This window comes from Rhincodon typus, chromosome 4 (genome assembly GCF_021869965.1).
Source record: "Rhincodon typus isolate 14 chromosome 4, sRhiTyp1.1, whole genome shotgun sequence".
NCBI classification, from domain to species: domain Eukaryota; kingdom Metazoa; phylum Chordata; class Chondrichthyes; order Orectolobiformes; family Rhincodontidae; genus Rhincodon; species Rhincodon typus.
In genome coordinates, this window is record NC_063335.1 from 69,153,057 (window position 1) to 69,178,765 (window position 25,709).

The 25,709-nt window shown below is 40.0% G+C and overlaps 1 protein-coding gene across 1 annotated transcript in view; it reads right to left on the reverse strand.

Annotated features, from left to right (window-relative positions):
- The window catches only part of LOC109911668 (ASXL transcriptional regulator 3), a 269,254-nt gene that overhangs the window by 61,600 nt on the left and 181,945 nt on the right, over window positions 1-25,709 (reverse strand). The window contains exon 9 of the mRNA XM_048596328.1: window positions 4,197-4,360. Within this exon, the coding sequence (XP_048452285.1) occupies window positions 4,197-4,360 (164 nt within the window). The remainder of the gene's footprint in view (window positions 1-4,196; window positions 4,361-25,709) is intronic.

A 25,709-nucleotide genomic window follows, 5' to 3' on the forward strand; every position in this document is an offset into this window, starting at 1 on the left:
GTTTTCTGAAGAAGGGCCTAGGCCCGAAACGTCAGCCTTCCTGCTCCTCTGATGCTGCTTGGCCTGCTGTGTTCATCCAGCTCTACACCTTGTTATCCCAGATTCTCCAGCATCTGCAGTTCCTACTATCTCTGAAATCTGGTAGATCTCCCTTGCTGGTTCATGAGAAGTTCACCTTTGCAATTTCTTTCTGCTGCCTTCATGGGCAAGTCTCCCTCCATGTCAGTTTATTAGCTTTGATTGAAAGTTTTGCCTGGATGTTGTTGTTCTTTAGGCCTCCTAGTAATGTGTCAATTTCAATGTTCGTGTCACACCCACAGTGATGAGACAGCTTCTTTAATTCAAAAACATGACCTGCAATTGTTTCACTTGACAACTGCTTCTGTTGGCAGAAATAACACTCAATGCAATTTCATTCTTATTTGTGCCATAATAATTTCAGCATACTCCATTGTACTAGGGTATTACGGGCAACATTGTTTTGACATCATCTTGAAAGTATGTGGCTCTAACTTGCAGAGGAAAACAATTACTTTATTCTCATTTCCCATTTCATTTACTTTCAACTCAAATGGGAAACATTCATTCACAGTTACATCAGTCCCCTTTGTGAAGATTGAATTCCCTCCATTGTCTCCAAATGTCCCTTCAGTGCTCTTTTCTTCAAGATGTACTGTGCTGACTGATTGTGCATCTGACTGTAATGTGCACACAGAACAATCTTCTCAAAAACTTTAAACACAGAATAATCTTCCAAATTGCTCAAATTCCAAAAAATCAATTTTAGGAGTTTCAAATTGTGTTTCACAATGTTCTTAAATTCTTAATTTTTCAAATGAAATCTAAAAAGAATTCCATTTTCACCTTTTCATGTACTGCATGAACAATCGCACATTCAGACACAGACTGCCATTACTGAACTATCTTTATGTAGACCTCCCCAACAGACAGAGCAGTAGAAAGGGCTCTACCCTGCACCCAAGGCAAACAATTAAATAGTGCTAGTTTCTCATTTTGGGTGGTTATGATGTGCTGTTCTTGGCTGAAATTATTCAGGCAGCACTCAAACCCTTAATCACCAGAATCATGTTGAATCGCAAGACAGATATTAGGGGAATGCACTAGAATGAAGAGTTTAACTTTGTATCTATGTTACGAAATGTTGTTGGATAAAGTAGCAATAAAATAGTTCTTTGTGCCATTTTTATTTGAGAATTTTGATTAAGTGGATGTTGTCATCGAAAATGGAAGGGTTGTGTAACATTGATGTGGTGATAGTTTCAGGGAATCAGAGTCTGATTGGAAAAGCAGCTGATGGATTGCCCGCAGAATTGGGGTCACTGATGCTTCCTATTGCTTCTCCTCATCCTCTTTATCCTCCCAAGCTAATTGCCAAAGGTATGGTGGAGAACCAGGTTGTTGAACCTGCAGGCAATCCAGGCAGCATAAATATTGCTTTAGAACACTAATGTTTGCTCCATGAGCCTCTTGATGACAGCACGTGGTCAGTTGGTATAGGGGAGTCATGCGCCATGTATGATATGGATGATACAAAGATTGCTGGAGTTGCAAATAGTGAGGAGGATTGTCAGACGATATAGCAGGATATAGATCAGTTGGAGGCATGGGCAGAAAAATGACATATGGAGTTTAATGTGGACAAATGTGAAGTGATGCATTTTGGAAGGCCAAGTAAATGTGGAAATTATACAGTAAATGGCAGAAACCTTAGGAGTATTGATATGCAGAGGAATCCTGGTGTGCAGGTCCGTAGATCGCTGAAGGTGACAGTGCAGGTAGATAAAGTAGTAACCAAGGCCTTTGGAATGCTTGCTTTCATTGGAAGGGGCATTGAGTATAACGATAGACAAGTTATGCTGCAGCCTTATAGAACTTGAGTTAGGCCACACTTGGAAAATTGTGTACAGTTCTGGACACCACACTACAGAAGGATGCGAATATTTGGAGACGGTACAGAAAAGGTTTACCAGGACGTTACCTGGTATGGGGGATTTTAGTTATGAAGAAAGGTTGGCTAGACTGGGTTTGTTTTCACTGGAATGCAGGAGGTTGAGGGGCGACCTGAGAAAAGTTTATAAGATTGTGAATAGCATGGATAGAGTGGAAAGTATGAGGTTTTTTTAACCAAGGATGGAGGTGTTAATTACTCGTGGATACAGGTTCAAGGTGTGAGTGGGGGAGTTGAAAAGAGATGTGCAGGGTAAGTTTTTCACACAAAGGGTGGTGAGTGCCTGGAGCGCTGCCAGAGGAGGTGGTGGGAAGCAGAAACAATAGCAGCATTCAAGAAACACCTGGACGAGTACTTGAATAGGAAGGGTATAGAGGCATAGGGATCCTGTCAGAGAAGACAGTTTTAATATGGAAGAGGAAAATGTGTTGCTGCAGGTATGGAGGGCTGAAGGACCTGTTCCTGTGCTGTATTGTTCTTTGTTCTTTGTGTCAAGTTGGTAGTTGTTTTCATTAAGGAGCTGCCCTGTGGTTTATTGCAGTGATTTGAAAATGACGAGAATGACTGACTGGCACAGAATGCATTTACTGACATGATGTTACACTCTAACTACTCATTTAGACAGTGAAACAATGCAGATCTATAAAATACATTATTTGTATTATTTATTTAGACCCTAAACAGTATGTCCCACTGGTAAAAAGCTGTCTAGATCCAAGCTCTGTCCTACTGGATGACTGTTATGATACTTTTGTATTTGATACTGCTATCAAAAAGTCATTTCTAACAGGTATTTTATACAGGTGGTCTACAACCTCATTCTCTTGGCCAACAGGTCAACTATTCAACTGTGTAAATATTTATGACTTCTGAAGGGAAGAATAAATCAGCCAGGCTAAATTCTGGCTTGACAACAGAAAACAAAAGGAATGATAACTAGAGAAAAGCTGTAGAATGTAGGGCTTGTTTCTGGAAGACTATTTGTATTGGCCATACAAGATTGAAGGAAGTGATTCCTATTCATATTAGTCACAGAATGTGCTACCAAGAAAGGTCATTGAAGCAGAGAATATAACTGGATCACAATAGAAAGGGCTTCTGAATATTTTGGTGTCAGAGACCTTTGCCTTAACCTTGACAATGTAAGTATGCAAACCTTGTGCCTTCAATGATTTCAGAACCTCAATTTTTATGACTCTTGAAGGGTAGTACAAAACATAGTCATGAGATTTATTGTTGAGGAGAAAGAAGATGTGAAGAAAAGCCATATAAAGTTGAACAGTAAACTGAATGAGAAATTTCTTCTGCTTCACGTTGTGTAAACTTTGGCAGTGCTTTCAGAAAATGTTTAATGTCTATTGACAAAACAGGATTGAACTAAGACATGATGTTCTAAATTCTGCACACATACCATAAAAAACAAATTCTGTTTGAGAAGAGATTTTCCAATCTGACCCTGAAACAGCCTGATTTGGCTTTACAAGTGTAACCTATCGTATCATCAAATACAACTCTGTTAAAAATGTAACTTTCTTTAAATTACATGCTTGGTAATAAGGGTATTTCAGTATTCTTGTAGTCCAAGGCAGGGGGAGTCTTTTTTGATGGGATCATAGTTCAAGGCAGTCTCGAGAACCTAATTCTGGTGGAGGCAGGGGGGCAATGGGATTTGAGTATACCATTACCCTGCCAAATTAATTACATTTAATGCCTCCAAACTCACCAGCTCCAGAAACAGAAGATCCCATTTATCATTTCCATCCCATGCCCCACTTGAGCTTTACTCCTGTGGTGGGAGAGATTGTAGAGTCACCCCAAATATTGAACTTGATTGACAATGTGGAAGCCGATGTATAGCTCTACTAATTGCATGTAAACATAACTTTCTTTTAGTTATGTCTTGTCAATAGTTAGCAATATTTGTCTGTTTTCCTGTTTGAGATTCAAATCCATTTGTAATTACTGTCATCTTGATGAAAGTATAAAACAAGAACTGAAAGTTAGAACACAAAATGTTGGGAAAACAGAGAATTTTGGCCAGCATCTGTAAAAGATAATTTATTTCCATCATAACTATAACAGAATTTCTTTTTACATATTAGATTTTCCACTGTCACTTAGCTGAGAAGAACCAATTAGTCACAGTTTGCTTTCCTGCATTATGAGGCCAGGTGATCCACATCTCTGTAGATGACACAGCACAGAAAACCATTCACACCCTGCTTACCTGCCTGTCTACTTCTGGTAGTAAAATCAGGAGCTGTTGTTGAAAGTGATGTGGTAGAGAGGCAAACGTGTGCTTGTTTATTAGAGCTCGCAGGTTGGTGTTTACTAGGATAGATCCTGGGGTCTCAACATCAATTTCCTCTCCTCTTGTCCGTTTTAACTGCCCTGTTTAAAAGATACGGAAGTGTCATTTAATGTGAAATTCACTGTGGCCTTGGTTACACTTATATTTTCACAATAAGGAAAACCCAGCTCATTACCAGGTATTACAGGTATCCCTTTCTCTCTACAGTAGTAATTTTACACATTCATTTTCATTTTATTCTCAGACAGTGGTCATAATCACAGTAAGAAGATCAGTAGAATGGCCATAGCATGTATGGTTTTCATCTAGTGCTTTAATTACTTGAAACAAAAAGGTCAGGATTCTTAAAATGCTTTGTTATGTAGTGGTAATGCTATTTACTTACTATTCAGAAAGTGATAACTTCTAAAATAGTTTTAAAGAGGCCAAACTTCTGCTACCAGCACAGTAGGGGATTTTGCAACAGATGGCAAACACATACTACACCATGCACTGACTGCTCCAAGTGTTCTGTTTCAGCTCAGTGAGTTATTATTATAGGATGCTGGATTTGTAGTGAGAGTGCCTCTGCATTGCAGCGCCCCCTCTTGCACTTACCTGAAAAGGCAGGCCACTTGATCTTTGACAGACTTTTGGTCTTCTTGCGAGCCAATTGGCTCCTTTTGGCTGACCAGCTTTGAAAGCTTGCCTTTAGTTCTTTTGAAAAAATATATGCTTTGGAAACTATTCAGAGTCCAGGCTGTATATAGATATTTTTATTGAGCCAGACACTTCTGGAGCAGGCAGGTCTTCTGGCTCAGAGGTAGGGACAAAACACTGTGCCACAATAGCCCCCATTTACAGTCATAGAGTCATAGAGCTGTACAGCGCAGAAATAGACCCTTTGGTCCTACCCATCCTACATTAATCTAGTCCCATTTGCCAGTAGTTGGCCCATATCCCTCTAAACCCTTTCTATTCATTTACTCATCCAGATGCCTTTTAAATATTGTAATTGTACCAGCCTCCACCACTTCCTCTGGCAGCTCATTCCATACATGAACCACCCTCTGAGTGAGAAAGATGCCCCTTTTAAATCACTCCCTTCTCACCTTAAACCTACACCCTCTATTTTCAGACTCCTCCACCCTGGAAAAGACTTGGTTATTTACCCTATCCATGCCCTTCATTATTTTATAAACCTCTATAATGTCACCCGTCAGCCTTCGACATCCCAGGGAAAATAGCCTCACCCTATACAGCCTCTCCCTATAGCTCAAACCCTCCAACCCTGGCAACATCCTTGTAAATCTTTTCTGAACCCTTTCAAGTTTCACAACATACTTCCAATAGCTTGGAGACCATAACTAAATGCAGTATTCCAAAACAGACCTAACCAATGTCCTGTACAGGGCAACATGACCTCTCAACTCCTATACCCAATGCACTGACCAATGAAGGCATGCACACCAACACCTTATCTTGTCTACCTGCGACTCCACTTTCAAGGAAGTATGAATTTGCACTTGAAGGTCTCTTTGTTCAGCAACTCTCTGTAGGACCTTACCGTTAAGTGTATAAGTCCTACCCTGATTTTCCTTCCTAAAATACAGTGCCTCACATATATCTAAAATAAACTCCATCTGCCACTCCTCTGCCCATTGGCCCATCTGATCAAGGTCCCGTTGAAGGAATTTGCAAAAGCTGCCTGGGGCATGGGTGAGAAGAAATGACAGGGAAAATGAAGTGAAGCAAACTTAATGTAGAAGAATGAAATAGTCTCTTAGAAATTTTGGACAGCAGCAACAAAACCTTCATTTGATGAATGCTTGAAAGGGGCATGCTGTTGTCTGATGTGGATGCAAGGATTGTTCCATTGTTTGACAAGGGAAATGATTCTATAGTGGTAATATCATTGGATGAGTAATCCAGACATTCATGCTAATGTCCTAAGGAACAGCATGGTGGCTCAGTGGTTAACACTACTGCCTCACAGCGCCAGGGACCTGGGTTCGATTCCACCCTCAGGTGACTGTCTGTGTGGAGTTTGCATGTTCTCCCTGTGTCTGCATGGGTTTCCTCTGGGTGCTCTGGTTTCCTCCCACAGTCCAAAGATGTGTGGGCTAGGTGGATTGGCCATGCTAAATTGCCCATAGTGTTTACAGATGCATAGATTAGAGGGCTGGGTCTGTGTGGACTTGTTGGGCCAAAGGGCCTGTTTCCACACTGTGATGATTTGATGAATGGTCTTAAATCATGGCAGCTGATGGAATTTATATTCAATTAATAAAATATGGAATTGAAAGCTTGTTTCAGTAATGCTGGCCAAGAAATTATGATTGATTGTCATAAGAACTGACCTGGTTCTTTAATATCCTTAACAGAAGGAATTCTGCTGGACTGGTTTTGTCTGCATGTGACCCCAGGCTCACAGTGATGTGGTTGACTCTTAACTGCTTTCTGAAATAGCCTATCATTCAGTTCAAAGGCAATCAGTGGTGAACAACAAATACTGATCTTGTCAGTAATGCCCATACACCATGAAATAAAAGGAAGAAATAAAAGTACCTCTACGACAGCAAAGTCCATGTTAATAATGAGGTTATGGTCAGGATAACTATTCTGGACAGTACCAGCATGATGTCAGTCATAAAGATGAATGAAGTTGGCACAATTTAAGAAATCTGGCAAAGTAAGTCAACACGTCAGTGTAACGATGGCCCAGATTTAGATACTACACAATGTTGCCATCAACCCCTACCTTTCATAGTACTCAAACATGCTAAAGCTTCACACAATTTTGTAGCTCTTCCATTGTTTCTCCTACATGAGGCCAAATTCCCTCCTATTCTTTCCATGCCACTGCTGTAATTTCACTGCAAACCATTAACTTGTGTGGATGCGATTTCCAATGAACAGGTCAGGGGTAGGTCTAAGACATTCATACATACAAACCTCATTAGGGCATAACAACAAACTATAAATTACAACTGCAAGTACATTTGTGCTCAAGGACTTCACTCAGTAAGTCACCACAACTCAACAGTATGTGGCTCTTAGATAGAAGGGAAATATGAACCAGTAGGTCTCCCTCAGGCTCTGATCAAAATGATGCTACTCTTTTGACCTGTCTCATTCTCATTAAATCCCAGAAAGTCATACGCACAAATTTTGTCAGCAGTTGATTATAAGGCCAGTTACTTGAACATGTTATTTTGGAGCAGCTTTCTAACATCCATTTATTTTCCACTATCCAGCCTAGAACAACAGTCTGTCAGCATTGCCAGTGACGCAGCTTAAGACTGACATAAACATTTAATATCAGTGTTGTGGCAATAATTGGCAAGGTGGGGTGGAGCAGGTACTGCAGGTGGATTAACCGTTATTAGACGGTAGTGCATTATTTTTAAAATTGCCAGCAATCTGAGAATAAAATCTCCTTCACTGTCAACATTTAACAATACTTTTAAAGCTCTGAATGACACGGCCTTTTTCAGCCTTAAAAATACATAGTGCGGAGTTTTCTGGTGTTGTCGAGGAAGATGCATGTCACATGATACACCATAGCTTGATACTCACCCGATCTTCCACCTCATTGCTTATTTATTTCATAAGATATTTCAACTTTTCATTTAATCCATTTAAACACCCAAAATGTTTGATTGCATGTAGAGTATGAATAAGACATTTACATAATTGGCCATCTCTTTCAAGTATCTTGTTGGCATCTTTCTCAGGGAATCATGTAGCAGGGGAGGCGGAACTGCTCGTCACTGCCAGACCAATCCTTTATTCTGTGATGCTCGAGCTGCTACATTCAGTACATGACCTAGAGGAAAGGCGACCTGGAAATATTGGTGACTGGAATCATGGAGAGGAAAGATGACCTCTCCAGCTGACTGCCACAGGAGGCCAGACCATCAGACCAAGCTAGCCTGGATATGGATTGTAGCCTGGGTTAGTGCACTGTCCGAAGTGAAACAAGATGCCTAACACTACAGATGATTTTCTGCGCTCTGCAAAGGTAAGTCCCATCATTTTGTACCTACTACCTTACATGGCCACAACTCACTCTAATTCTGCCAGGTTATGCACATCTCACCAAGATTTATGCACTATAACTCTCTATACTGCATGCATAAGGTCCTCTCAATGGCTCCCATCCACCCATCCTCCCAAACTAACTAACTCTTGCTGCTCTCCCTACTCACTCACTGGGTACACTGCGCCACCTCTGCAGCTTGTGATCACATATCCATCAATTTCCGTCATAATAAAGCCTCCTTTTGTCTCATTGCACGGAGGTGACCCACTTATGAACATATTTCACCAGAGCACCCTGATTGACCCGTAACTGAGCATGATAGGGCCTGTACACTAAGAAAGCAATGTGACCTGCACAAAGGCTGGCAGCTTGTAAGTCAGTGCTGAAGTCACTAAGTGTATGCTAAGAAAGCATTACGAAGTTAATAGAGGCCGGCAGCCTCTAAACAAGTACAGAATAAATGAGTACTAAGAAAATAAGCTAATAGCCAAAAGATGCATCCTGTTAGATACATGTATGTCCTTGTGAACAAACATAGGAAAAGAGGAAGAGGAATAGACCATTTAGGCCTTTGACCTTGCTCCTCCATTCAATATGATCATGGTTAATCATTCAACTCAGTACACTGTTACTGCTTTCTCCCCGTATCCTTTGATCCCTTTAGCCATAGTGAGTATATCTATCTCCTTCTTTAAAACATCCAATGTTTTGGCCTCAACTACTTTCTGTGGCAGAGAATTCCACAATTTCACTATCCACTGGGTGAAGAAATTTCTCCTCATCTCAGTAATGCATGGCCTACCCTGTACCCTAATCCTGGATCAAGACTCATCGATCATCAGGCATATCCTTCCTGCCTTTACCCTGTCAAGTTCTGTTTGGCTTCTGCTAACCTTTTAAACAATCCTTTCAAAGCTCTGAAGTGATCTGACAGAAGCATGCAAGTTGCTGGTGTCCTTGAGCTCCAAAGTTACATATTGGAGGGATGAATTGGTGTAAGCATTGGTCAGAGAGCAGGTACGCCAATGTGGTGAGACCAGTAGTTTGCTGATGCTGACCTGTGTTGATGAAAGGTAAAGGAGGATGGCAACTGTGGAGCATGCAGGGACATTGCTGTGAAGAAGCATTTGGATGATTACTGGGATAAGAATTTGGTGAATCGTAGCCACCAAGTACCTGCTGTGATTTATATGTCAGGGGTTTGGACCAAATTGTTTCTCAGGAAGTACAGGAGAATTGAAAGTTTGTCTTAGGTGATTTTGGGCTTTAATGAGATGCAAATTCATGGAGATGAGGTAGTTGTCACTCAATGGCAAGATTCTGAATTTGCTATTTATGACTTGAGGGGAAAATAAAGAAAATCTTTCTTAGCATTGAGAATCTGATTTTTTTCATTTTTTAACCCTATTTTCCTATCTTACCATTAGTCATGCCACACAGGGGAACGGTAAATTCCACTGCTGATCCTTTCATATGGCATCTGTGCCAGTAATTTTCCTTAACTTATGATTAAAACTGTAATGACCTAAATTTAAAAAGAAAACTTGTAAAAATGAGTAAGTCATAATTCATTTCAAATTAATGGTAAATGAATTTCAGGGCGAGCTGGTTGGGAGGGTGAACTATGAGGAGGATGCAGAGATGCTTCACTGCAATTTAGACAAGGTCAGTGGGTGGCCAAGTGCAGTGAAGATGAAGTATAATGCAAATAAATGTGAGGTTATCCACTTTGGTAGAATGGTGATTTATTGGGAAAAAGGGAGCTGCAATTAGACCTAATGTCCTTGTATACAAGTATCTGAAAGTAAGCATGCAGGTGCAGCAGACAGTGAAGAAGGCAAATATTATGTTAGCCTTCATAGCAAGAGGATTCGAGTGCAGGAGCAGGGATGACTTGCTACTATTGCTACCTTAGTGGGACCACACCTGGAGTATTGTGTGCAGTTTTGATCTCTGTATCTGAGGAAAGATGTTCTGGCTATAGAGGGAGTGCAATAAAGATTCCTAGGAGGATAAGACTGACATATTGTAAGGAGACTGGATTGCTTAGAATTATATTCACTGGAGTTTAGAAAAGTCTATAAAATTCTAATAGGATGAGATAGAGTAAATGCAGGAAGAATGTTCCAATGACCAGTGAGTCCAAAACCAGGTGTCACAATTTAAAGACCAGTTTAGGCCACTTAAAATTGAGGTATGGAAAAATTTCTTCAACCAGAATGGTGAGCCTGTGGAATTCTCTGCCGTAGAAAGCAGTTAAGAAAGAGTTAGATATTGTTCTTAGGACTAAAGAGATCAAAGGGTATGGGGAAAAGAAGGAACTGAGTTGGATGATCAGTTATGATCATATTGAAGAGCAGGGGAGGTTCAAGGAGTCAAATAGCCTACTCTTCCTCTATTTTCTGTTGCTTTGTGCCTGTTTTACTGTTTTCAGTTAGTTAAATACACAAGAATCATGTGTTTTCTGCCGTGTACATAGTTCAGCATAACCTGTTTAGGCAATTCAATTTTTCATGTCAAGTCAATTAGTCTATTGACTTGAGACTTTATGAATGAGCAGTAGCACAAGTGGCACAGTGGCTCGGTGGTTAGTACTGCTGCTTCACAGCACCAGGGATCTGGGTTCAATTCCAGCCTTGCCTATGTAGGGTTCCTCCCACAGTCCAAAGATGTATAGCTTAGGTGGATTGGCCTTGCTAAAATGCCCATAGTGTTCAGGGATGTGTAGGCTAGGTGAATTAGCCATGGGAAATGCAGGATTATAGGGATAGGGTGTGGGGTGGGACGTTGCTATGAGTCTGGGTGGGATGCTCTTGTTGGGCAGAATAGCCTGTTTCCACACTGTAGGGATTCCATGAAGTGATATTGAGTGAGTACAAGGCTGGTTTTAATGGGTCCAGTCTAGTGTATACAATTGTCACGATCTGAAGATTTCTAAGATACCATCCTCTTTAAGTACTAAAGACAGGGCTCTGGCTGTCAGTGAGAGTTTAAAACAAAAGCAAAGCTGGATTGCGTTGGTTGACAGAGCTTTTTGTTGTCATTTTCCCAAAGGCTACCATTATGTCATTATCAAAGTTGGCTGAGTATCAAAAACTACAATTTTGTCAGCTAAGCATTCTGAATTCACAGTTTGAGAACGAAGCAGTGCATGAAGTTAGCAGTGTATTTAATAGTTAATGGCATGGAACTACTGGGAATGATGTGGCAATTACAGCCTGGCAATTACAGATCAGTCAGTTTCACTTCAGTGGTGAGAAAACATTGATTAGGGCAAGGTTGTTGATGTAATATATATTGTACGTGGCTTATATGATTATATACATTAATATTTATTTTAGAGTTTGAATTTTGAATAAGTGGTTTGTGGATTTCAGTCCATGGGAATGAGTACTAACTTGTCAGTCTTTCTGGAGCCCTGATTTTCAAACTAGTACGTTAAAGAGATCAGGTCCTGGAGTGATAATGGGAATGTATTTATATTGTGCAAGCGTTATGATTGAAGAGAGTAAACATTAAAAAGCATTAGCATGCTTTCGCTTCAGAAGAATGAGGAATTGATTTACTTTTGCTTATGGAAAAACTTGTAGACTGAAAATCTTTTTGTGGTAGTTTTGAGAAGATCTAGCTGATTTAAAAATAAGATCTAAGAATAATTTTTCCTGGTGAGCAAAGCTATTTCAGAACAGCCTGGAATGGATTACCACATTGCAGGGGTTTTAGTTTGAAAATTCTAGACAAGAGGTTTTGGTTAGAAACGTGATTAATAAAGTTTATCTCAAGCTGTATGACTAATCTCAGAAACAGCTTTCAAGACTGGAAATGAAAGAAATAGTAATGTCAAACCTATAGATGTGATATAGAATGGAACTCTCTCTGGTATTTAAGTCCTGTAAAGTGATGCAGTTGGGAAAAGTTGGCATTTTATTTTACTGCATTCTGAAATCTTTGAAATTGTGTTGCATGCAAATAGCTTGGATTTGTTCAATTTTATCTTTATTTGTTTTGCTTCATAAATTTTTGTTTTATTGTTAAAACCAAATCTGCAAAATTGGGTGCCTGTGTTTCAGTGAAGGATAACCTTCTCAAATCAAAAAAGGTATGATCAATCAAGCCAGATTTTAATCTGGGACCTGACTTGTCCAGTCATAACATCAGATAGATTCATAAGAACATGGACTTACACAAGGCATTCAATTCAGCGTCACACAGAGATGTGAGCAAAGTGACAGGTCAGAAAGACAGTAACAATGACTACACAGAATTGATAACAATCATGTAGGGGTGACCCGTGCCTGTCCGTACAAAGTGACCCGTCCCTGCGTACACCAAAGCGGCCCATGTTTGAAAGTCACAAAATGGCTGATGAAGACTAAACAAAATGGGGCAGTCTGCTCTAACATTTAAAGTGAAACATAATAATACCTTGGAACAGAGCTACCCAAGGTTGTACAAAGGCCCTGCAAGCCATAATCCGAGACAGTTTTGATAAAAGAATGCATAAGAACAGGCAAATGACTACAGTCTCATTAATGAAAGGATGTTGTCCCACTGAAGACATAGCACCGGGGTGTAAATCTTAGCTCATGATCCCATCAGATGAACTCTCTAAACCGCTGCAAAAAAACAACAGCTAAAGATATTTTGTAGTAATTAACTTTTTACCTACAGTGTTAAGAAATAGCCTGTAGTTAAAGAATTATTCAGATAATCACAGAAGAAGGTTTCAACACATAACTAGGATATAATACAAGCATAAACATAGAAACATAGAAGATAGGAGCAGGAGGAGGCCATTCAGTGCTTTGTGCCTGTTCCACCATTCAACACAATCGTGGCTGATCGTCTAACTCAAAGACTAATCTTGCTTTCTCCACAGAACCTTTGATCCCATTTGCCCCAAGTGCTATGTCTCGTCGCCTCTTGATTACATTCAATGTTTTGGCATCAACTACTTCCTGTGGTAAAGAATTCCACAGGCTCACCACTCTTTGGGTGAAGAAATGTCTCCTCATCTCTGTCCTTAATCATCTACCCCGAATTCTCATATTGTGACCCTTGGTTCTGGACACACCCACCATCGGGAACATTTTCCCTGCATCTATCCTGTCCAGTCCTGTTAGAATTTTATAAGTCTCTATGAGATCCCCCCCTCATTTGTCTGAACTCTAGCAAAAACAATCCCAAACTTGTCAATCTCTCCTCATACGCCAGACCCACCATCCCCAGAATTAGCCTGGTAAACCTTCACTGCACTTCCTCGAGAGTAACAGCATCCTTCCTCAGGAAAGGATACCAAAATTGCACACAATATTCCAGGCATGGTCTCACCAAGGCCCTGTACGACTGCAACAACACATCCCTGCTCCTGTACTCAAAACCTCTTGCAATAAAAGCCATCATACCATTTGCCTTCTTTACTGCCTGCTGCACCTGCATGCTTACCTTCAGCGACTGGTGCACAAAGACTCCCAGGTCCAGCTGCACACTCCCCTCTCCCAATTTACAGCCATTCAGGTAGTAATTTGCCTTGTTGTTTTTGCTTCCGAAGCAAATAACCTCATATTTATCCAAATTATACTGCATCTGCCATTGATTTGCCCATGTACCCAACCTGTCGAGATCATGCTGAAAGATCTCTGCATCCTCGTCACTGTTCTCCTTCCTACCCAACTTGGTACTATCTGCAAACTTGAAGATGTCACATTTTGTTCCCTCATCCAGATCATTAATATATATTGTGAATAGCTGGGGTCCCAGCACCGATCCCTGTGTCACCCCACGAGTTACTGCCTGCCAATTTGAAAAGGACCCATTAATTCCTACTCTCTGTTTCCTCTCTGCCAATCAGTTTCCTATCTATCTCAATACACTTACCCAATCCCAGGCCCTTTAATCTTGAACAATAATCTCTTATGTGGGACTTTGTCAAACGCTTTCTGAAAGTCCAAATATACTACATTGACTGGCTCCCCCTTGTCAACTCTGCAAGTTAGATCTTCATAGAATTCCAATAGATTTGTCAAGCATGGTTTCCCCTTCATAAATCCATGCTGACTCTGTCTGATCCTGCCACTGCTTTCTAAATGCTCTGCTATAAAATCCTTGACAATGGATTTGAGAATTTTCCCCACTACTAATGTTAGCCTCACTGGTCTATAATTCCCTGTTTTCTCTCTACCTCCCTTTTTGAATTTTGGATTGACATTAGCCATCCTCCAGGCTGCAGGGACTGTTCCAGAGCCGATAGAATCCTGGAAGACAGAACCAAAGTGTGTATTCAGTTCCTCAGCCATTTCTTTGTCCCATATTATATCCCATTTTGGTTTGTAGGGGACCTACATTTGTCTTTACCAATTTCTTTCTCTTCACATACCTATGGAAACTCTTAGTGTCAGTCTTTATGTTCTCTGCAAGCTTACTTTTGTACTCTATTTTCCCCTTCTTAATCAATCCCCTGGTCCTTCTTTGCTGAATTCTAAACTGCTCCCAATCCTCAGATTTATTATTTTTCTTGGCCAATTTATATATGCTTCTTCCTTGGATCGGATACAATCTCTTATTTCCTTTGTAAGCCAGGGATTGGCCCTCTTACCCATTTTGCTTTTGTGACAGACAGGAATAAACAGTTGCTGCAGTTCCCCATGTGTTCTTTGAATGTTTGCCATTGCCTATCCACTGTCATCCCTTTATGTAACTCTCCCCAATCCATCAAGGCCAACTCACGCCTCATATCCTTTTAGTTTCCTTTATTAAGGTTCAGGACGCTAGTGTCCAATTCAACAACCTCACTCTCCATCTTGATAAAAAATTCTATCACGTTATTATTACTCTTCTGCAAAGGGTCTCGCACAGCCAGATTGGCAATGATTCCCTTCTCATTACACAGTACCCAGTCTAAGATGGCCTGCTCTCTGATTGGTTCCTCCACATATTGGTCAAGAAAACCATCCGTGTCTCTACTCCAGGAATTCCTCCTCTACAGCATTGTGGGTAATTTGATTTGCTCAATCTTTGTGCAGATTAAAATCACCCATGATCACTGATATTCCCTTATCACATGCATCTCTAATTTCCTGTTTAATGCCATTCTCAACATCACCACTGCTGTTTGGGGGTCCATATATGACATGTTTTTTGCCCCTTGGTATTTCTCAACTCTACCCATACAAACTCCACATTGTTGAGCTAATATCCTTTTTCAATATTGTATTAATTTCCTCTTTAACCAGCAATGCTTCTCTGCCACCTCTTCCTTTTCGCCTGTCTTTCCTAAGTACTGAATACCCTGGAACATTCTGTTCGTATCCATAGTCACCCTGCAGCCATGTCTCCGTAATCCCAATTATATTGTACCTGTTTACATCTATCTGCGCAATTAGTTCATCCACTTTATTGCAGATGCTCCGTTCAGTAAGGCACAAAGCCTTTAAGCTTGTCCTTTTAACAGTGTTTGTGGTCCTCTTTATTTTTCTCAATAGCCCTGTTTGAATCTTGTCATTGGTTTCTCAGCCTATCATTTTTCTTACTTCCTTTCCTAGCTTTTGTTTTTGTTTTTGCTGTCTACTTCTCTGACTCTTTACATTGGTCCCCATCCCCCTGGCAGTAGGGGAAAAAGCACTTAAATCCAGAAGTGGAAGTTAATTAGCCTTAGGACATGCCTTATCTTATGCCCTGAATAAGATAGATTGGTCCAACTCCTTAGCTACAAAGTGCTAGCAGTAAAAGTAGCTGTATAACTTTACACTTTATAACCAACCTTAACACGAATTAATCATATAGCAATTAGTTAAAACTAATTGTCTTTTGTTTTTTATGCATATAATTGGAATGGTGGGAAATATGAAAGGAATGATTAAATTTGATAAAGGCAGCATACATAATACCATGAATAACAGAGTTCAAACAGCGCTTAGAGATAAGAAAGTCTAGGACAGACCAGAAGGTGTATAACTAATAACTTTTGGAATGAGAATTAATAGGATGCATAGAAAGATTCCAAGGCTCAGAGATTACAATGTCTAGTAAGCACCATGAGATCATGAGAACCTGGGGGTGTCCCTAGGAATGCCCGTCATTGATTAGATGTACCATGGGTTTGGGTGCTTGGATTAAGGGAAAGACAGTGACTATATTGTATTTGATTATTGTAACACAAACTGTATAAAAATGCTGTACTTCTTTGTAAAATCAGACTGTGTCATTTATCTCCCTTCCGATCCAGGGAAGATCCTTTGCCCTCTCCCTGCATCAACCGGTTTCTGCTGGAATAAACATCTTCCACTTGCCTGAATCCTGCCTGCCTCCTGAATTTTTGACCCTGGTCAGGGGTACGCTCCTACAGATTGGCACTACGAGCAGGGTGCCCTGCCTGAAGCTGGTACACCGTCAGCCACAATATGGGTAAGTACGTTTATTTACCACACTTTCTAGCTAGCATGGCACTTGGTGAGGGGTTTCTATAAGCTAGGGCATAAGACAAACTTTTAGATTGGAGTGAATACGAGACGCAGGATCTGACATATTGGAAGTGGGTGCCTGGCATGAGAACACGCAAAATAACATGAGAATGCAAAATAACAAGAGAATGTGTGAAAGAATGCAAGAAGGCTTCAAATAACGTGAGAACGCAAAATAAGGAAGAAGGGGTTTGCGAATCCCAGCGTTATCACGCAAAATAAAGAGGGGAACACAAAAAGCAAAAATTTCTGTAACAAGGAAAGTCTGAAATTGGAAAGGAAAATGGTCTGGGAAATAATAAAACTGTAAAATAAAAGAAGCAGCCACAGTTGGAAGATTCTGAAAAAAGTGGCAGGGAAGGATTGTGGAAACATGGGCTGAGGTCCAGACCTGTCCATTCTGCAGACTGTGTTTAAAAAAGAGTGTAGAAACATGCTGAAATAGCTACAGTGTTCATAAATAAGAAAGAGAGTGAGTAAAATGGCTCTCTGTGCTAGTGCACTGAATCTTGTAGAGGTGTTAACTCTTTGTGGTCTGGTTTGAATGCACCTTTGTTTGTTGATTGCTAAATGTTGTTTTTTGTGCAACTTGTGTGTTTTCGTTCCCTGGAGCTTGCGATCTGGGGGTGCTTTGAAGTTAATCTGCATCTTGGGTATGTATGGTGATTTAAAAGTGTGGTGTGCCTGTGTAAGTATGGGACATGTATGGTTAAGAAATAACAAGGTGTAGAGCTGGATGAACACAGCAGGCCAAGCAGCATCAGAGGAGCAGGAAGGCTGACGTGTCGGGCCTAGACCCTTCTTCAGAAAAGTATGGTTAATGTGATGTCCATTTAGGAAACTTGTCAGTGGTCTCACTAAAGACATAGCAACGGGGTGTAAATCTTAGCTCACGAACCCATCAGATGAACTCCCTAAACAGCTGCAAAAAAACAACAGCTAAAGATATTTTGTAGTAATTAGCTTTTTACCTACAGTATGAAGAAATTGCCTCTAGTTAAAGAATTATTCAGATAATTACAGAAGTAGGTTTCAACGTATAATCAGAATATAATACAAGCAGTAGGGGAAAAAGCACTTAAATCCAAAAGTGAAAGTTATAAGCTTTAGGACATGCCTTATCTTATGCCCTGAGTAAGATAGATTGGTCCAACTCATTAGCTACAAGGTGCTAGCAGTAAAAGTAGCTGTATTATTTTACACTTTATAATTAACCTTAACAGGAATTAATCGTATAGCAATTAGTTAAAACTAACTGTCTTTATATATATATATACAATCGGGACAGTGGAAAATATAAAAGGAATGATTAAATAAAAGAAATGATTTGATAAAAGCAGCACACATAATACCATGAATAACAGAATTCAAACAGCGCTTAGAGATAAGAAAATCTAGGACAGACCAGAAGGAATATAACTATTAACTTTTGGAATGTGAATTTCTAGGATGCATAGAAAGACCCCAAGGCCCAGAGATTACAATGTCTAGTAAACACCATGACATCATGAGAACCTGGGGCTGTCCCTAGGAATGCCCATCATTGATTATGTGTACCATGGGACTGGGTGCTTGGATTAAGGAGAAGGACAGTGACTACGTTGTAACACAAACTGTATAAAAATGTTGTACTTCTCTGTAAAATCAGACTGTGTTATTGATCTCTCTTCCAATTTGGCGAAGATTTTTTGGCCCTTTCTCTACATCAACCAGTTTCTGCTTGAATAAACATCTTCCACTTGCCTGAATGCTGCCTGCCTCCTGAAATTTTGTTCCTGGTTGGGGGTACACTCCAACAATTTGATAATTTGAATGATAATAAACAGAGAGTAATGGTTGAAAGGTATTTTTTGTGTTGGAGGAAGGTTTGGCGGAGCTCTGCAGGGGACAGTATTGGACCCTTGCTTTTTCTTTTTTATTTATGTACATATAAAGTAAAACTGATCTAGATCTTACTATGCAGGGAACAATTTCAAAGTTTATGAATGACGCAGAATTTGGAGAATTATTAACTATGGGGTGGACTGATAAGGGGCAGATGAATTTAAAGTGGAGTTCAAACATGGAGAGAATATAAAAAGGTACTATTCTAATCAGTGTGCAGGAGCAGACAGATCTGGGTGTATATGTGTTTAAGATATTAAAGGTGACAAGACAGGTAGAAAGAACTGTTAAGCATACAGTATTCTAGGCTTCATTAATTGCAGCATAGAGTAAAGATCAAGGAGGTTATGACAAACATTTTTGGGACACTGGTTAGATCTCAGGTGGAGTATTGTGCACATTTCAGTGCACTACAGTTTAGAATGATATTCATGCAATGGAGAGAGTACAGAAAAGATTGACGAGAATGGTTCTAGGGATGAAAACTTTCAGCTATGAAAGGAGAAGGCAAGGAGAAGGCTGAGGGGAGATTTGAAAGAAGTTTTAAAAATCATGAAGAATCTACATAGAGTAGTTTGCGAGAAATTATTCCTGCTTGTAAAAGGATCGAGAATCAGAGGGACGGATTTAGAGATCATTTGTGCAAGGTCATTAAACTTTGTTTATCGGGCCTCTCTGCTTGATATTGAGGTGAATGACAATTGCTCAAGTTAAATGTTCTGTAGATGCTTGTTTCCTGCCTCCCTCTCATCTTGAATGTACAGTTAAACTTGCTAATTGCCAGTCTGATGAAATTGGTGTGGATGGTATGAAGAATAAGTGGGGCGGGGGGGGGATGTGTGTGGGTGGGAACGTTGTGGTGGTGAAGCAGTAAGAGTGGTAAGGGGTATAGAACACAACAACTTCTAAAATGATGTTCCAGAAGACTAACGTGGACTTTCTAACCAGCTCAAGTTGGCATTCCACTCTCCCCATGGCCACCTACATTCTGCTTCTGATGGACTCAAATCTTGACCTGTCTGATGGAGCAAAAAGCTCATATTTCAGGAGACCTTTCACTGAGGTGTGTCCAACAAGTCAGGAAATTTTCCTACTTGTGGTACTCGTCTAAGTAGTCCTTAGACAATTTATCATGCCTGGAATTCCATAATCCTTACTAATTGCTTTTGTAAGTCTGTCTCACCATCTTCAGAGATTTGTGCAAAAACACCCCAGGTCCCTCTATTATTTTGCACCTCCAATAGGATTGTGACGTTTTGCTTGTGTTGTCTCCTCATTCATCCTCCTAAAATGTATCACCTCACAATTTTCTTCATTGAATTTCATGTAGTGTACATTCGTCCATTCTACCAGTCTATCTAAGCCCCCCTAAAGTGTCTGCGTATATTACTTTTCAAAACACCTCAAATTTCAGAATGGAATGGAGAACTAAAAAAAAATGGACATGGAGCCATTGACCCAAGAATCTGGAAAATAAAACACAAGGTCAACAAAATACAGCATGCTGCTGTCAAGGAGGGCCCATTCACCTGCCCCATTCACACATCCTGGAAACAGCAAGGTATCTATCCTAACTCAGCAGCATTTCTTACCAAAGCAAAAATATAAGATATAGTTAAATTCTGATGCTACTGAAGTTAATACTAGCTCTTCATAGTGTCTAATAGAAAAGGATCTCTTATTTGAGCTTCACTATAAGGCCAAGGGCAGAGTCCAGAATGGGATTTTGATGGGAAGTTGGAGTGGCAAGGAATAGGTTCTGCACCATCGATTTTAACTCAAGTATAGAGGCTACATGGCCTGCTGAATGAATCCAACACTTTCTACTCGTATTCCAGATCTCCAAAAATCTGTGGAATTTTTTAAACTTAATTTTATATTCATGGTGCATCTATTTATGTCTGTTTAGTCCAAATGCAAGCCAGGAGTGCCTGGGTAGTTGAAATATAATTGCTGAACTTTTATTTCAAGCTTGCAAATTGTGATACATCCATAGTTTCAATAATTACTGTACCTCAGCACAATTACTGATATGTGAAATGAATAAAAAGTTACTATTGGTATCATAAGCCTTGCCAAATCACTATTTCACCTCTGTGTTTATTACTGCGAGGTTTAAGGATACAAGGAACACTTTGAAGACTGCATTAAAATGGCAAGCTCTCAAGCTAGTTTCATCACAATAGTACCCTTGGCATTGTAGAAAGCAGAGCGAAGTGATTTTTATAAAATTGCATAGCAACCAAATCAGTAACCATGTTATAAGTGACATAGCTGAATTAATCATAGGACTGCTGCAAACCCATTTCAATATACAACTGAATCCTTATTTAGACAGTAAAACAACTTAATTTGCAGTTCAGGCAAAGGCAATCTTCTGGTAGGTGCTACTTAGAAAGAACTGGTACTTTAATATAGACTAAGCTATGAATCCAAGTTATACAAACCACGACTATTGAAGGTTGTTTTTAACCCTTCTTGGTGGGAACGGTATCGGTGGCTAGGGTCAAGAGAGGCAGTTGGAGGAGTGGTGATGGTAGTAGGGGTTTCATGCCACATCCACAAAGTGTTGACAACCTTGCACCTTAACCTGTGTTAAATTGTTCATTGGATGTCCATGCATTCCAGGCAGGTAGGGGCTTGATCCACATACAAAGATTGTAGCTTAAAAACTTCATTGATCCTGCAATACCACTTTAATTAAAAATCTTGAGAGACTGGCAGAACACCAAAATCAATGTCACATGCTGGTAGAGGATTGTGAAATGACAGTAAGAACCCTAGCTTAATATTAAAACTACCTATATGTGAAATTTTGCGCACCAGGAGGAACAGTGCTCATGTTAGCCATTCAGCCTCACCACCCAACTTTCATTTCTCCCAGCTTCAGCTTCTTCATTTACAAGCACAAGCTCCATGCCCAGGATATACCCTTCTATGCCAATGTCCTCAGGCTGTTGGTCTTATATATGATGCTGTTTGCTTCTGGTTCTGTTTATGATTCCGGAGGAAAATGGCCCAGACATCATATTGAACTTACCGTAGGATTTTCCCTCCTTATCCACATCCCACTAGACACATTAGTATCCATCTTCTAATTATTTCGAATTGGTATCTGATATCTTTGGAATCTGACTGTCTCACAAGTGTAGATGTTCTCGTTATTTTTAATTTTCAGGATGTGGCCATTTTATTGTCACTTTTGAAAAGTTCATAGTGAGCCATATTCTTGAATCGCTACAGCTCACGTGTTGAATATATACCCATGGTGCTATTATGTAGGGAATTCTAGGAATTTGATTCAGAGACAGTGAAGGACCAGTGACAAAAGTTAAAATCAAGATGGCATGTAACTTAGAGTAGGGTTCGGAGGTGATAATGTTCCCCTTCACCTGTTGTTCTTGTCCTCTTAGGTTTTGTACATGGTAAGGAGTAGTTCATTTTCTTTATTCTTTCATGGAATGTGAGTATTGCTGGCAACGCTGGCTTCTTTTGCAGAGAGAGTGAATGATTAAGGGTGGTGAATGAACTGTTGATTAAACAGATATTACTCTCCTTTTTGATTGTTATTGGAGCTATATCTATCCAAGATGAGCATAGTCTGTCACACTTCTGATTTTGATCGTGGATGGGCTTTTGTGGAGTCAGGAGGTAATTCTTAGCCTTTGAACAGGTCTACTAGCCACAGTATTAATAGATATTTTCAGTCAACCTGTTTAGGGACTGTAGCGGTGAAGTGGTTGTGTCCCTGCTGCTGGGCTAATAGTTCCCTAGTTCAAGTGCTTCTCCAGAGGTGATATTGTTACACATCTCTGGAGCGGGTAGAACTTGAACCCAGGCCTCTTGGCTTGGCAGCAGTATTTATATGGCAGGATCAGGTGAGTTTTGGATCCACAGTGATCCTTAAGATGATGATAATAGGGAATGTCAATAACACTTAATGCCAAAGGAATGCAAATAAACTCTCTTCTTGAAGGTATTCACTTTCTAGCATTTGTGAGGCACAACTGTTAGTTATCAGTAACAAAATGAAGCCTGAATGTTGTCCAGGTCTTGAATTATGCGATATGGACTGTCTTACTATATGAGTAATTGTTATAGTCTCATTTCTGACTTTAGGTAGATTTAATCTGATGGAGCAAAGGTTGTTGATAAAGCAGTTGAAGATGGTTGGGTCTAGGATACCATCCTGGGGAACTCTTGCACTGATGTCATAAGGCTGCAATGATTGGGCTCAAGAAACCAGAACCATCTTCCTTTATAACTTCAATCAGTGGAACTTTAACTCGTCTCCACATTTGGACGATGTTCTAATGATACTCACAAACGAAAGAGGACATGCAAATGGCAGTAGTGGAATTGTCACTAACAAATACTGTCCAAAGAATTGAGTGCAGTTGAACTTACATTGCGTTTCATTGTAACAATGTCGGAAGCTCAGCACCAAGAGCTTAGAACAGGCAGCATGGTAGCTGAGTGGTTAACACTGCTGCCTCATAGTGCTAGGGACCTGGGTTTGATTCCAGCCCCAGGCACATTCTCCCTATGTCTGTGTGGATTTTCTCTGGGTGCGCTGGTTTCCTCCCACAGTCCAAAGATATGCAGATTAGGTGGACTGACCATGGTAAATTGCCCACATTGTCCAGGTTGGCGGATTTACCATGGGAAATGCAGGGCTATAGGATGGGGTGGGGGGTGAGTCGGGGTGGAATGTTTTTCAGAGGGTCCGTGTGGAGTCCATCGGCTGAATGTCCTACTTACATACTTTAGGGATTCTATAATTCTATGGAAGTGGTAGAGAATTAAAATAACTGAAGACTGGAAGCTCAGGATCACTCTTGTGGGTTGAATGGAGCTGTGTGCAGTGCAGAAGATGCCACAAAATGGTGTGAATGCAGTATACTAAATGGAAAGATGTACAAGAAAATTGCTGTTTGACCTGAATGTGGAAGGCATGTTGGGACCATGAAAGTTCCTCAAACCTGTATATGTCCACCTGTACAACATCAAAAGATCCAGAAGCAGGCCAGCTCTGATAGACTCATTGTTTCAGCTTGGTCTTGTCCCATAGCACTGATTTCTTCTCATCTTGTATCTCCTATTTTTCCCCTTTTATAATTTCATCCCACCTACATACACAATTCTTCTATTGCCTCAGTTACTTTAAAGATTCCAGTTTTCATACCATTGTTTTGCATCATCATCTCCTTTGCTTTTTAACCTCTCCTGCCTTCCAGTTGATCAACACCTTTTTTTGTTCTTACTACTCCTTTCCCCTTTTACTTGCTTAAAATCTGCTACATCTCTAAACTTTTTCAATTACGGCAAGAGTACACATCCTGAAATTTTAACTTAATTTCTGTCTGCACAGATGCTGCCAGCCTGCTGAGTAGTTTCAGGGTTTACTTTTTTAATTTCAAGTTTGCAATACCTGCTGTAATTTGCTCTTCTATTGTGTGTTGAAATAGAGAGTTTCAACAGTCGATGAACTGATGCAAAAGTAGAGTCGAGTCGAGCAATGTTATGTAGGTGGAAATAGGTAGTCCTAGTGATGGCGTGGATGTGTTAAAAAATTCATCATGGTTGTCAAGCATGACATTGAAGTTGCAAATAATCTTTGTTCAGTCCTGGACAGTTGGCAGGAAGTGGGATGATGACAGTGGCTAAGGAGCAGACTCATAATAGGAAATCAAAATATTAACTTCAATTACCCAGAGCATTGTCTTTGTAAATAAAAGTTTGGTAGACAGTGAATTATCTCAAAATGAAGGCATTTTAGTAGTTGGCTGGAAAATGTATAATCTAATGACACATGTGAAATATCAGTGAATTAGAATAGTTTTTATTCATACAGGTCATGACATTGCATAAGAGAGCACAAAAGGTTACCACTGATGCATTATGACTGGACCATTAGGAATGCAGGTACTCTACAACACTACACTATCATCTCAAGTTACTGGAGGTTGTCCATAGGGAAAGAGATAAAATTTCTTGCTCTAGTAAACAGGCATTATTCATTTCTTTTAAACTGTTATGGACAGTTGATTGGCTTATGTGCCCTGAAATTATATCAGACCATAAAACCTAAGAACCACAGTGACCTTGACAGCCATTGACAAGAAATGTGCCTACTCAGGAATTTAGCTGCAGGTTGGAGTGGAGTACTTAGCATAATGATCACTACAATTTTTTGCAAATTTCAGTGTCTATAAACACTGCATCTCTGATGCTGAAAAGAGATACCGTTCCAATTGTAAATTCTCGTGGAGGGTATACTACCAAGAGTTCTTGCTGCAAGACAGAAAGTAGAGAATTGATGTAAAAAATTAACTACTTTAAGTTACAGAAAGAAAGACATGTTCCAAAAAAGTCAGCACTGGCATAGTTGATATCAATGTGTATTAACAATTTTGACTTTGGCACAAAAATGCAATTTCTACATTTTTGATGATGCTAAGTTGGGAGCAGCACTCTAACAAATTATAAGAACACATAAAAAAATGAAGAATATGCCTACATTTAGTAAATTAATTTCAACATAGAAAACCGTAGGGTTTTCATTTTAGTAGGAAGAACACAATGTCCCATATTACTTGGAAAGTAAGAACCTGAATGGGATCAAGAAGCACTTCACAATCTGATGGAAAGTAAGAACCTGAATGGGATCAAGAAGCACTTCACAATCTGATATCACTGATTGGGCAATCTATCCCACTAAGTTTGACACATAAGCTACAAAGAATATACGTTTTATATCCTACAGAACATACAGGCAGCACAAACATGGGATTGCACCCACTGCTGAACCATGTCGTACCAAAGTTGATGGGTCAGGATAACGAGTGGATTTAGGTTTCATTGTGGCATCTCCCTATTTAAGGTACTGGTCTTGTCACCTGAAGCATATTGATCTACATGGGTGGAGGCAGGATGGTACCACATTGTTTCTCAAAGAAGAATTGGGTCTTTCCCAGCATGGAACATTTGAGCTGTTGTAAATAAGAACATGAGATAACAAGGTGTAGAGCTGGATGAACACAGCAGGCCAAGCAGCATCAT